This window comes from Ranitomeya imitator, chromosome 1 (genome assembly GCF_032444005.1).
Source record: "Ranitomeya imitator isolate aRanImi1 chromosome 1, aRanImi1.pri, whole genome shotgun sequence".
In the NCBI taxonomy this organism is placed as follows: Eukaryota; Metazoa; Chordata; class Amphibia; order Anura; family Dendrobatidae; genus Ranitomeya; species Ranitomeya imitator.
Window position 1 is genome coordinate 752,617,404 of NC_091282.1, and position 14,238 is coordinate 752,631,641.

At 45.4% G+C, this 14,238-nt stretch overlaps 2 protein-coding genes across 2 annotated transcripts in view; one reads left to right on the forward strand and one right to left on the reverse strand.

Annotated features, from left to right (window-relative positions):
- LOC138645549 (heme-binding protein 1-like) overlaps window positions 1–13,545 on the reverse strand; it is a 74,023-nt gene extending 60,478 nt beyond the window's left edge. Inside the window, exon 1 of the mRNA XM_069734947.1 lies at window positions 12,947–13,545. Coding sequence (XP_069591048.1) covers window positions 12,947–13,178 — 232 coding nt within the window. The 5' untranslated portion in view covers window positions 13,179–13,545. The remainder of the gene's footprint in view (window positions 1–12,946) is intronic.
- FANCM (FA complementation group M) overlaps window positions 1–14,238 on the forward strand; it is a 156,125-nt gene that overhangs the window by 73,184 nt on the left and 68,703 nt on the right. The window lies entirely within an intron of this gene.

Here is a 14,238-nt window from a genome sequence, read left to right on the forward strand (position 1 = left end):
CCCATAGAAGTAATGATGGGATTGCAATGTATTGTTCACTTTAATACACCGCAAAGAGATTTTCTGTGATTTTCATCAAATCCTCTTATTGTAGCAGCTGGCACATGAAGGAAGCGGCTCTTGGGCTGGTAATTCAGGGCCTGCATGGTTTACTGCTGCAGCATCAGCATACAAGGTCACTGAATGCACTCTATCTCCCAAGTGCTATCTGCAGCGCTTGCTGAAGTCTCTGCAAGGTTGGTTAAGTGCTCTCCACTGAATGAATCAGCGGCGTGGACGGCACAGACTCGACTCGCACATGGGGTGAAGGAACGTGCAGCAAAAACCTGTGTATTTTATATTCGCTTGATCGAAAGGGGGGCTTTTATTATTTAAAGAGAAGGTGCCATCAAAAAAATTTTTTTTTCAGAAATTGTAAAAATGTAAAGAATTAATGATTACATTTTCTTAAAAAATATTATCATTTGTTTATAATTTAGTAAAATATGAAAAATAATTTGAAAAGTTTTGGAATTTCCACTTTTCAACACTAGGGGGGGCAGCTGCTGAAATTTCAGAAAAACCTAGTGTACAAATAGCTCACATTACTGCACTGCAGTAATTATGGGCGGAGTCTGCTGACCTGTGTGATGTCTCCTCTCCTCCCCTTCTGGGTGTTTGCTAAGGGATTAGAGAGGATGATATTCAGGAACCCAGTGAGCAGCCATTTTGTTGGTGACTGCAGAGTATGGCTGCCATCACACCTTCAGTATTTGGTCAGTATTTTACCTCAGTATTTGTAAGCCAAAACCAGGAGTGGAACAATTAGAGGAAAAGTATAATAGAAACATATGCACCACTTCTGTTTATATCACCCACTCCTGGTTTTGGCTACAAATACTGAGGTAAAATACTGACCAAATAATGATAGTGTGAAGGCAACCTTATACTGACAAGTAGATAGTCACCAAGGATGGCAGGCAGCAAGGATTCTGGGAGATATGTGGTGGAGGGAGCAGGGTGACAGCAGCACAGAGTATTTCAGGAGAGCAGTGTGCTGGTCTATGGGGGGGCCCCCTGTTTGGTGCGCGGAGCAGCCAGGGATTGTACATAGAGCGCTGTCTTTTATACACATGGATGGACCGTCTGCTCCACAGAAATCCAGGAAACATTTCTGCGGATTGATGGCCTGGTCTGATCCAGACTTTGCATGCAGACCCCATTTCTTTCCTCAGATCCTGTCTTCCCCATCCTGTCCTGGCGATGTGTGAAAGCGAGGCGACAGGCGAAGTACGGGGTGACGCTGGGAAGGAAATGTAGCCATATAGTAACGATAAAAATGAGACCCCTCTCTTCAGCTGCCTCACCAGCCCTGACTGCACCTAACTGGAGGTCATGCTGCCCCCTCTATTACCCCAGACCCGCGTGCAGGTGCTCAGCCAGAACCACCATAGAATGGGTCCGCTTTCTGAAGATAATACTGCCATAGTGTTCTCGCATAATACCGCCATATAGATCACACACAATACTATCAAATAGATCACACAATACTGTCATACAGTTCTCACATAATACCACCATATAGATCACACATAATACCGCCAGTGTTCTCACATACCGCCATATAGATCACACATAATACCGCCAGTGTTCTCACATACCACCATATAGATCACACATAATACCGCCAGTGTTCTCACATACCACCATATGCTTCTCACATAATACCGCCATATAGATCACCCATAATGCCGCCACATAGATCTCACATGTATTGTAAATAAAGACTCGGCCAGAATAAAGTCCTTTATTAATCTTTTTTATACCATACCGAACGCATAATCCTCGACTCCCTCATCTCCCACAACAAAAATAATAAACCACAATGGGGAAAGACACGCAGGGGGGAGAGGAGTGCATAGGAGAGGATTAGATACTGACTGCTGAGCCGTGTATCTAATCCTGTCCTGTGTGATACTGTGCTGCGCCGTGTATCTAATCCTATCTTGTGTGATACTGTACACAGGACAGGATTAGCTACACAAGACTAGATTAGCTACACAGGACAGAGGTAGCAGTGGTAGATGGTATATAGAGGCAGGCAGCAGTGGTAGATGGTATATAGAGGCAGGCAGCAGTGGTAGATGGTATATAGAGGCAGGCAGCAGTGGTAGATGGTATATAGAGGCAGGCAGCAGTGGTAGGTGGTATATAGAGGCAGGCAGCAGTGGTAGATGGTATATGGAGGCAGGCAGCAGTGGTAGGTGGTATATAGAGGCAGGCAGCAGTGGTAGATGGTATATAGAGGCAGGCAGCAGTGGTACATGGTATATAGAGGCAGGCAGCAGTGGTAGGTGGTATACAGAGGCAGGTAGCAGTCATAGATGGTATATAGGGGCAGGTAGCAGTGGTATATAGTGGCTGGTAGCAGTGGTATATAGTGGCAGGTAGCAGTGGTATATAGGGGCTAGTAGCAGTGGTATATAGGGGCTAGTAGCAGTGGTATATAGTGGCTGGTAGCAGTGGTATATAGGGGCTAGTAGCAGTGGTATATAGGGGCTGGTAGCAGTGGTATATAGGGGCTAGTAGCAGTGGTATATAGGGGCAGGTAGCAGTGGTATATAGGAGCTGGTAGCAGTGGTATATAGGGGCTAGTAGCAGTGGTATATAGGGGCTGGTAGCAGTGGTATATAGTGGCTGGTAGCAGTGGTATATAGGGGCTGGTAGCAGTGGTATATAGGGGCTGGTAACAGTGGTATATAGGAGCAGGTAGCAGTGGTATATAGGAGCTGGTAGCAGTGGTATATAGGGGCTAGTAGCAGTGGTATATAGGGGCAGGTAGCAGTGGTATATAGGAGCAGGTAGCAGTGGTATATAGGGGCTAGTAGCAGTGGTATATAGGGGCTAGTAGCAGTGGTATATAGGGGCTAGTAGCAGTGGTATATAGGGACAGGTAGCAGTGGTATATAGGGGCTAGTAGCAGTGGTATATAGGGGCAGGTAGCAGTGGTATATAGGAGCAGGTAACAGTGGTATATAGGGGCTGGTAGCAGTGGTATATAGGGGCTAGTAGCAGTGGTATATAGGGGCTAGTAGCAGTGGTATATAGGGGCTAGTAGCAGTGGTATATAGGGACAGGTAGCAGTGGTATATAGGAGCTAGTAGCAGTGGTATATAAGGGCTGGTAGCAGTGGTATATAGGGACAGGTAGCAGTGGTAGATGCATAAGAAAATAAAAACTCTGTACTTACCTTCAGTCCTCTCCCAGGAAGTGCTGAGTCATGTTCAGGGCAGAGCAGTGTGACGATCTCCCTGCTGTGCTCTGAACAGGTCGGCAGTGAGCAGTGATTGCAGCCTGTGCTGTAATACTAAGTACAGGCTGCAATCACAGCTCCTGGCTGCAGATACTCACCCCGACCCTCGCTTCCCAGCAGCAGCTTCTCCCTGGCAGCTCCTGCTATGATCGCACACACTGAGCTGTGTGTGCGATGACAGAGGAAAATAAAAAACAAAATGGCCGCGATCTCCTCTCACAGCTGTGACGTAGCAGCCCAGTGGGCGTGCCCAAGTAACAGCTGAGAGGCAGGAGGAGCGGTCGGAGCCTGACTGTTGGTTCCTATGCCCATGGCTGCCGTAATCGTGTCCAGACACTTACACCCACACTAATGAAAATGGCGGCCTCCAGTGGCAAAAGTAAAAATGAATAAATAAAAAAGTATTAAAGTACTACATTTACTTTTGTATTAAAAATAATTGATTATATAATCAATAATTATTAATACAAAAACTAAAATCACGGCACCCTCCCTTTAACCCCTTTATCCCATATGACGTACTATCCCATCAAGGTGCCCTGGGACTTAATTCCCAGTGACGGGATAGTACGTCATATGCGATCGGCCGCGCTCACGGGGGGGAGCGCGGCCGATCGCGGCCGGGTGTCAGCTGCCTATCGCAGCTGACATCCGGCACTATGTGCCATGAGCGGTCACGGACCGCTCCCGGCACATTAACCCCCGGCACACCGCGATCAAAGATGATCGCGATGTGCCGGCGGTATAGGGAAGCTTCCCGCAGGGAGGGGGCTCCCTGCGGGCTTCCCTGAGACCCCCGCAGCAACGCGATGTGATCGCATTGCTGCGAGGGTCTTACCTCCCTCCCTGCATCTTCCAGGCCCGGATCCAAGATGGCCGCGGATCCGGGTCCTGCAGGGAGGGAGGTGGCTTCACAGAAGCCTGCTCAGAGCAGGCACTGTGAAGCAGCCTGCACTTCTATCAGATCGGTGATCTGACAGAGTGCTGTGCACACTGTCAGATCACTGATCTGTGATGTCCCCCCCTGGGGCAAAGTAAAAAAGTAAAAAAAAAATTTTCCAAATGTGTAAAAAAAAATTAAAAAAAAATATTCCAAAATAATGAAAAAAAAAAAATATTATTCCCATAAATACATTTCTTTATCTAAATAAAAAAAAAAAACAATAAAAGTACACATATTTAGTATCGCCGCGTCCGTAACGACCCAACCTATAAAACTGGCCCACTAGTTAACCCCTTCAGTAAAGACCGTAAGAAAAAAAAAAAGAGGCAAAAAACAACGCTTTATTATCATACCGCCGAACAAAAAGTGGAATAACACGCGATCAAAAAGACAGATATAAATAACCATGGTACCGCTGAAAGCGTCATCTTGTCCCGCAAAAAACGAGCTGCCATACATCATGATCAGCAAAAAAATAAAAAAGTTATAGTCCTCAGAATAAAGCGATGCAAAAATAATTATTTTTTCTATAAAATAGTTTTTATCGTATAAAAGCGCCAAAACATAAAAAAATAATATAAATGAGGTATCGCTGTAATCGTACTGACCCGAAGAATAAAACTGCTTTATCAATTTTACCAAACGCGGAATGGTATAAACGCCTCCCCCAAAAGAAATTCATGAATAGCTGGTTTTTGGTCATTCTGCCTCACAAAAATCGGAATAAAAAGCGATCAAAAAATGTGCCGTGCCCAAAAATGTTACCAATAAAAACGTCAACTCGTCCCACAAAAAACAAGACCTCACATGACTCTGTGGACCAAAATATGGAAAATTTATAGCTTTCAAAATGTGGGAACGCAAAAAATATTTTTTGCAATAAAAAGCGTCTTTCAGTGTGTGACGGCTGCCAATCATAAAAATCCGCTAAAAAACCCGCTATAAAAGTAAATCAAACCCCCCTTCATCACCCCCTTAGTTAGGGAAAAATAAAAAAAAATGTATTTATTTACATTTTCCCATTAGGGCTAGGGTTAGGGTTGGGGCTAGGGTTAGGGCTAGGGTTAGGGTTGGGGCTAGGGTTAGGGTTGGGGCTAGGGTTAGGGTTGGGGCTAGGGTTAGGGTTGGGGCTAGGGTTAGGGCTAGGGTTAGGGCTAGGGTTGGGGCTAGGGTTAAGGCTACCGTTAGGGTTGGGGCTAAAGTTAGGGTTAGGGTTGGGGCTAAAGTTACGATTAGGGTTTAGATTACATTTACGGTTGGGAATAGGGTTGGGATTGGGGTTAGGGGTGTGTCAGGGTTAGAGGTGTGGTTAGGGTTACTGTTGGGATTAGGGTTAGGGGTGTGTTTAGATTAGAGTTTCAGTTATAATTGGGGGGTTTCCACTGTTTAGGCACATCAGGGGCTCTCCAAACGCGACATGGCGTCCGATCTCAATTCCAGCCAATTCTGCGTTGAAAAAGTAAAACAGTGCTCCTTCCCTTCTGAGCTTCCCGTGTGCCCAAACAGGGGTTTACCCCAACATATGGGGTATCAGCGTACTCAGGACAAATAGGACAACAATCTTTGGGGTCCAATTTCTCCTGTTACCCTTGGGAAAATACAAAACTGGGGGCTAAAAAATAATTTTTGTGGGAAAAAAAAAGATTTTTTATTTTCACAGCTCTGCGTTATAAACTGTAGTGAAACACTTTGGGGTTCAAAGTTCTTACAACACATCTAGATAAGTTCCTTAGGGGGTCTAGTTTCCAAAATGGGGTCACTTGTGGGGGGCTTCTACTGTTTAGGTACATTAGGGGCTCTGCAAACGCAATGTGACGCCTGCAGACCATTCCATCTAAGTCTGCATTCCAAATGGCGCTCCTTCCTTTCCGAGCCCTCCCATGCATCCAAACGGTGGTTCCCCCCACATATGGGGTATCAGCGCACTCAGGACAAATTGGACAACAACTTTTGGGGTCCAATTTCTCCTGTTACCCTCGGGAAAATACAAAACTGGGGGCTGAAAAATAATTTTTGTGGGAAAAAATGTTTGTTTTATTTTTACGGCTCTGCATTATAAACTTCTGTGAAGCCCTTGGTGGGTCAAAGCGCTCCCCACACATCTAGATAAGTTCCTTAGGGGGACTACTTTCCAAAATGGTGTCACTTGGGGGGGGTTTCAATGTTTAGGCACATCAGTGGCTCTCCAAACGCAATATGGCGTCCCATCTCAATTCCTGTCAATTTTGCATTGAAAAGTCAAACGGCGCTCCTTCCCTTCCGAGGTCTCCCATGCGCCCAATCAGTGGTTTATCCCCACATATGGGGTATCAGCGTACTCAGGACAAATTGTACAACAACTTTTGGGGTCCAATTTCTTCTCTTATCCTTGGGAAAATAAAAAATTGGGGGCAAAAAGATAATTTTTGTGAAGAAATATGATTTTTTATTTTTACGGTTCTGCATTATAAACTTCTGTGAAGCACTTGGTGGGTCAAAGTGCTCACCACACCTCTAGATAAGTTCCTTAGGGGGTCTACTTTCCAAAATGGTGTCACTTGTGGGGGGTTTCAATGTTTAGGCACATCAGGGGCTCCCCAAACGCAACATGGCATCCCATCTCAATTCCAGTCAATTTTGCATTGAAAAGTCAAATGGCGCTCCTTCGCTTCCGAGCTCTGTCATGCGCCCAAACAGTGGTTTACCCCCACATATGGGGTATCGGCGTACTCAGGACAAATTGTACAACAACTTTCGGGGTCCATTTTCTCCTGTTACCCTTGGTAAAATAAAACAAATTGGAGCTGAAGTAAATTTTTTGTGAAAAAAAGTTAAATGTTCATTTTTATTTAAACATTCCAAAAATTCCTGTGAAGCACCAGAAGGGTTAATAAACTTCTTGAATATGGTTTTGAGCACCTTGAGGGGTGCAGTTTTTAGAATGGTGTCACACTTGGGTATTTTCTATCATATAGACCCCTCAAAATGACTTCAAATGAGATGTGGTCGCTAAAAAAAAATGGTGTTGTAAAAATGAGAAATTGCTGGTCAACTTTTAACCCTTATAACTCCCTAACAAAAAAAAAATTTTGGTTCCAAAATTGTGCTGATGTAAAGTAGACATGTGGGAAATGTTACTTAAGTATTTTGTGTGACACATCTCTGTGATTTAATTGCATAAAAATTCAAAGTTGGAAAATTGCGAAATTTTCAATATTTTCGCCAAATTTCCGTTTTTTTCACAAATAAACGCAGGTAATATCAAAGAAATTTTACCACTATCATGAAGTACAATATGTCCCGAGAAAACAATGTCAGAATCACTGGGATCCGTTGAAGCGTTCCAGAGTTATAACCTCATAAAGGGACAGTGGTCAGAATTGTAAAAATTGGCCCGGTCATTAACGTGCAAACCACCCTTGGGGCTTAAGGGGTTAAAGAAACCTCTCCAGGAAAGCTCTTTATATCTGCATAAAACTGGAGGCCGTCTTCAATTCCTTTCCATTCCTTATGAGTTAAATTGGTGGCGTCACGGCTGCTATTTGTGGCAGCCTGTATTCTGTCTATAGAGCCCCTGATACACTTTAGCAAAATTAATGTGCATATGTGCCTCTCTGGTAAAGTTATCAAATTGTAACACGGATCGGTCACTTGTTACAAAAAATTATGTACCTTTTAAAAATCCCTGGGCTTTCCTGATTGTACCACTCTTTTCCATTTTGCGCTGCGTCGCTCCATTGCAGAGATATTCACTTATGTTGTTTTTGGAGCACAGTATGTGAAATCTCGGCGGGGTGTCTCTTCAGAGTCTTCTCGGGGAGTGCACTTTCAGTCCTCCCTTCCAGGCACTGACAGTCACAGCTGTGCGGCATCTGAGACTCTTAAACTGCTAGATCAGCGTCCGATTGAGGGTGTGCACCTTCATACCTCCCTGAGAAGACTCTGAAGAAACACCCAGATGGTTTGCAATCAGAGATTTCCCATACTGAACTCCAAAAGCAACAAATGTTAATATCACTCTAATGGAGCGACAGCGCAAAACGGAAAACAGTGGCAGAATCGGGAAAGCTCAGAGATTTTTAAAGAGTCATTTTGAGTAAGTGACAGGTTCTAGTTAAAGGGATTTTCCAATACTAAACTAATTTATTTACATGGGTCTCTCCAGTTCTGCCCCTGTTTAACACTTTTACTGCTCCCTCATGACGTGTCGTCTGTTTCTTTACATGCTGCAGTTTGTTCCTCTCACTGACGAGTCCCACCATAGCATATAGAGAAGCAGATCTTTTTTTCTGATGTACAGCTCAAAATAACTTTTTATCTCGGGCCAATAATGCGCATGAGGTCAAGATCGTTGTCTCAGCGCATGTTCAGAGGTATTGTGCCTTTTTCAATACACTTGTATGGGAAGTCTTAATTTCGGACCAGGGAGTCATGTGATCACTGCGGGGATTAGGAATAATAAATATTTAACGTAATATATATTTTTTATTTTTTTAAATAGTTGAGGAAAACTAATTTTAATCTGTTTAGTAGATTGACTCACTAAAGGTGTAGACCCAAAGCCTCCTCTATTAAAACACGAGCACCGACCGCATCTGGTCTGTGTGTACGGTCCTGCTGTGGTGGAAAGTCTTTGTTCCTCCCAGCTAATGGCTCAGTCATGCAGCAGAAATAATGGGGGTTACGAAATGTGTACAGGGGAATGTGATCTAGCCAGCAGACCTGTATGAAGTAGGGAACATTGTCTTGTCTAGAAATATGCTGGGGGGGGGGGGCAATTTCTCCCTGGAGGGGTTCTCCACTGTAGAGGCTTATGGAAGGTGTCCCACGTGTTCTATGGATTCGATGTGATCCATGGGGCAGAGGATTAATATCGGAACGGAAGCAAACCATCCCCGGGTGAATGGGACAAGATGTAGATGAAGCTGCGGGTGGTAGCATCTGCGAGAGGATGTCCATCACACACTCGCGATATAGCAATGGATTAATGACTCAATGAAGCACAGGTAGTGTATAAAGATTAGTTGGTGGCTGCACGTTCCAGCTTTGGACATCTCTTTACATAATGTCAAATACCCTGATATAAGCTGTTCTGTTGACTTCAAGCACCCCTGTCCTTTCATATAAAGCATGTAGAATAGTGTTTGTGGTTCCCTCCATCCCACAACAAGATAAAACAGCTTTTTGGAGCACATACCTGATATATCTGGGAGCTGTCCTGAGATTCTTATGCTCTGTAACTAGTGGGTAGTCCCAATTTATCAGCTTTCTGCCAGCACTGTAGGTGTGGAAACATCCTTTTTCTGTTATCTCGGCATTGCCTTAATTTTTACTGAAGTCCCAGCTCTTTTTATTAAGGTACCTTCACACTGAGCAACTTTACAACGAGAACGACAGCGATCAGTGACGTTGCAGCATCCTGGATAGCGATCTCGTTGTGTTTGACACGCAGCAGCGATCAGGATCCTGCTGTGACATCGCTGGTCGGAGCTGAAAGTCCAGAACTTTATTTGGTCGTCAGGTCGGCGTGATTCGTCATGTTTGACAGCAAAAGCAACGATGCCTGCAATGTTTTTTCACGGAGCTAACAACCAGCGAGAACGATAAGTACGTCACTGGATCGCTCCTGCATCGTTCTGGAGTTGCTGTGTTTGACATCTCTACAGCGACCTAACAGCGACGCTCCAGCGATCTAGTTTAGGTCGGATCGTTGTCTATATCGCTGGAGCGTCGCTAAATGTGACGGTACCTTTACCTGTATGCATTCTAAAAGGCAAATAGCAGACAATGGCCTGCCCCTGCTGACCGTCGGGGGCCGGGGGGATGGGGGCTGCCCCTGCTGTCTCTGTAGACTGATTGCACTTGACCGGTATAAGGCTGGTGTCACATTTTCACATTTGCGGTTGTCTGCAGCATTTCTGGCACATACATCCGCATGCGTCTTGATTTCCTATCTTTAACATTGTAGACGCAGGTGCATGCGTTAGCATACTTTCGCCAGCGTTTGCTTACGCCAGTGTTTACTTATGCATGCGTTTTTTTGCGATGTGCAGCAGGATGCGGCAAACACACCATGTTGGAATTTTTGAGGCTGCAAATTTCCGTCAAATATGCACAGGAATGTGCATGCGGATGAGTGCGTTAAAAAAACATATTACTGTCTATGGGAATGCATGCGTATGCATGTCTTTGCATACGCATGCGTTCGATGATCTTGCATACTTTGGACTGCGCATGTCCAGGAATTTATTTAGATACGCCCATTGAGACACGCCCTCCTGGAAATATCAAACGCATGCGCATAAAAAGGGCAAACGCATGTAAAAGCGCATACACATGCATGCAAACGCTACGTTTTTTTTTTTGCTGTCATGCGTAAGCTGATGCGGATAAAAAATGCTGCGTTATCATGCGTTTGCATGCATTTTTGCATGCGGTTGCGGATGATACGCTGCGCACATAGACACAAATGTGAAACCAGCTTTAGCGAGTAAGTTATACAGCAAGGAGATGCTTAGTGGCCAGCATGTTGCAGATTGTCACTTTTAGGCTAAGTTCACATTTGCGTATATGTGCGCAGCATATCATCTGCATACGCAAATGCATGAAAACGCATGTTTATGCAGTGTTTTTTATCCGCATAAGCTTACACATGACTGCAAAAAAACGCTGCGTGTGCATGCGTTTGTATGCGTTTTTTGCCTGCGTTTGCATTTTTATGCGCATGCGTTCGATATTTCCCAGAGGGAGTGTCTCAAGCAGTTCCTGGACATGGGCAGTCCGAAGTACCCAAGCGCATCGAACAAATGCAGTGTATGCATGCATTCCCATAGACAGTAATGTGTTTTTTTTTTAAAGCACTCATCCGCACGCGCATGCCTGCGCATATTTTACATATTTTTGACACCTCCAAAAATGCAACATGTTGCGTACGCCGCGCTCAGCCGCACACCGCAAAAAACGCATGTGTACGCAAAAGCATGCAAATGCATGTCCATGCGTACACCATGTTAAATATATGTACGCATGACGCATGCGGATGTATGCAGATCAAACACTGCACACACAGACGCAAATGTGAAACCCGCCTTAGCATCGAAAGGTTTTTTTTCTTGCTGTCTGACACATGTATGCGCAGCTTTGGTGGGCATTCATGTGTTCCCGTTAGGAAGTGACTAATAAGCCACTGTCAGGCACCTGTAACTGATCCTGGGAACCAAGCGCTAACAGCCCCCTGAGTGACTGGAGCTCTACTGAGCATGTGCGACCACCACTTCTCTAGAGGGGTCGCACATGCTCACTTCTGCTCCGCTGAAGCAGGGGACTTTGAAACTCTTGTTCTTGTGATCGGTGTTTGATCTTCACCTCTTACCACCTCATATCGCTACTTCCTACACTTCTATGAGCATAATATAAAGACAAGTGAGCATATAAGTGACCTTGTACTATCGGACTTGGCAAGAATCCTAACATCACACACCATCGCATCAGCCTGTATGTAGCGGAGAAGCGGCTTTGTCCTTGCTGCATACGGGCCAGTTGTCACTTCTGGTCATTGCCGCAGCACAGAGTGAATAAGCTCTATGATGTAAATCCTTTTTAATAGACTTAAGTTTGTACTGGGGGATGATTCTCTGCTTCGCCGACGCAGGAGATAACACAGAGCCTTGCAATAATCTGCAAAGCGAGGCTGTGCTCACTATAATGCCCAGCATGCCTTGGTAGCGGAATGCGATTTCAGGGAATGGGAACTTTCCTGCTCACACCCAAACCCTACTAGCTGGTCCTGCGCTGCCACCAGCAGCCCAAATCTCCCTTGTTTTAGTACCGTAGTTTGCTACAATGTATCAGTCTGACATCCTGAGCTGAAGATTAGTCTGGAGACATTTATAGGAAAGCTCTGAGGGCATGTTCCCACGGTCATGAACAAGCAGCGCTTTGGATGCAGCACGTCCGCTCCGTCCAAAGAGCTGCCGGCTTTTGAACGCAGGTGATTCCGCATGTGTTTATTGAACTATGTGGAATCACCAAGCCCAATACATTGGACAGGAAATTTATCTTGCGGAGAATGAGCGTCTCCGCAAGATATATTGGCATGCTGCGGTCTCGAAAGACGCACCGTGTGTCCGTCTCCGCAGGGAAGCATCACTGCACACACAGTGGAGATGGGATTTCATAAAATCTCATCCACTATACTGTAACAGCTGGCCGTTGCGGGTTGGATGCTGCGGGTTGGATGCTGCGGATGTACGCAGAGTCCAATCCGCAGCGTTTCCTGACTGTGGGAACGTACCCTGAGAGTTCATGTGCCGAATTGATACTTAGTATATGAGGAAGTTGCAGAACTTTTTCAGTATCGCGCCAGATTCACATGAGTATGGACCTGCCGCAGGTCTCCTGCCCAGAGACAGCCCGACATATATGAGCCTGTCGTGTTTGGGTCAGGAAATATGTGACTCCTGCCAGGTGCAGACCGCCGTACGTTCTCCATCTGAGAAAATCGGCCCAATTATGCTGATCAGACTCAGATCCGATTTTCCCAGATGTGGAGAATTGGGCAAAAAAACAATGTTTCTCCTTTCTTCTCCATTCAGTCTGTCCGTGACGGTCGCCTGCACGAGCCCTTACCCTTTGCATACATGATTGTAGCTAATTCTTTTCATGAACCAGGGACCTCAGTATGAACAAAGTTATGTGAAACACCCCAAGGATTCTGCCCCATGGCTCCTTACCATTTGGCACCTCGACTTGATGTCCTCTCGCCACGGTTTGCCAGTAGTTGAGCAGCCGGTCCTGTTCTCCGTCTTCCATGGGTTCGGTTTCTTCCTCGACGCTTCCGTTACTGTTGTACGCGGAGTCGGAGCCCAACTCGTCCGTCATGTTGTCCAAGTCGTCTAAGGTGATCATTCCGGCCGCTGCCGGCTCCTGCACCCCTCCGCTCATCCTACATCCTTCACGTTCCATTTTTTTTAGCTAAACTCCAGAACTATTCTGGGGCGACCGGATCTGGTCTAGAACGTTTTCTAGCTTAAGCAGGGAGCGGTCTAGATGAATGTTGATGAGGAGGGCACTAATACGGTAATATGGGAAAGAGCTTGGCTACACCGGAGATGTATCTGGAATTACCCAGAGTGCTTCTCCGCAGATGAACCAACAGTGGTCAAGGAAAAGTTGTGTGCAGGGTTTAATGGGAAGAAGAGTTGGTGGTGCTGCCCGGGTCACCACCAGGGCACAATCAACCCTTCCCTCCTGCCCCTAACTCTACCAGTGCTTGGACTTCAGCAGCGCTGCCAAGTGTTTGCTGCATCTCTCAGCAGCTGCTTTTAAAAGCTGAGCTTCATAGGAGGCGTGCAGGAAGCCCTAGAGGGAGGAGAGAGGCAAATACACTGACACATGCTCTCTCAGTAGGGTGGGGGGGAAGGAGGAGAGGGCTGTCAGCTGTGCTTTAACTCTCCCTTTGCCAGCGTAGCAGAGCCGGATCTGTCATTGGGACTGCAATGTCTACATTTCCTAAAGCCAAGCCGGATTTAGCTAAAAAAAAAAACAAACCAATGTCAACTCTGATATTTATGCATCGGGGATTTTGTCATTTCTATGCAAAACAGTGATCAACAATGGACTAAGTAGTAGTTTCCTGGTTCAGGCACAGCCTCACCCTTTGCCCTCTAAGTAGGGTACGTGCCATCAAGATGAAACCAACGTCCGAATGGCGGGACAAAGAAAGAAGAAAAGGTGTTTTTGTTGTTGCATTTAGAACGGCTGCCGGATATATTTGGCGCCCCCTATATTTAAAAGAATAAGATATTGAAACGTAAAATGCTTAAAGGGAATGTCTGGATAATGCTTTCTAGCCTGATGGCGATCATTAGTACAATCATTTTGTTCGCACACAGCATCGTGTTTTCTGCAGCACATCTAAAGCGATATGCTGCCGAAAATGGTGCTTTTTATGCTATCATCAACAATTAACCAGTGAGCTAATGTTTTTCTCGTTTTGTCGGGTAATTGCTAGTGATGAGCGAAT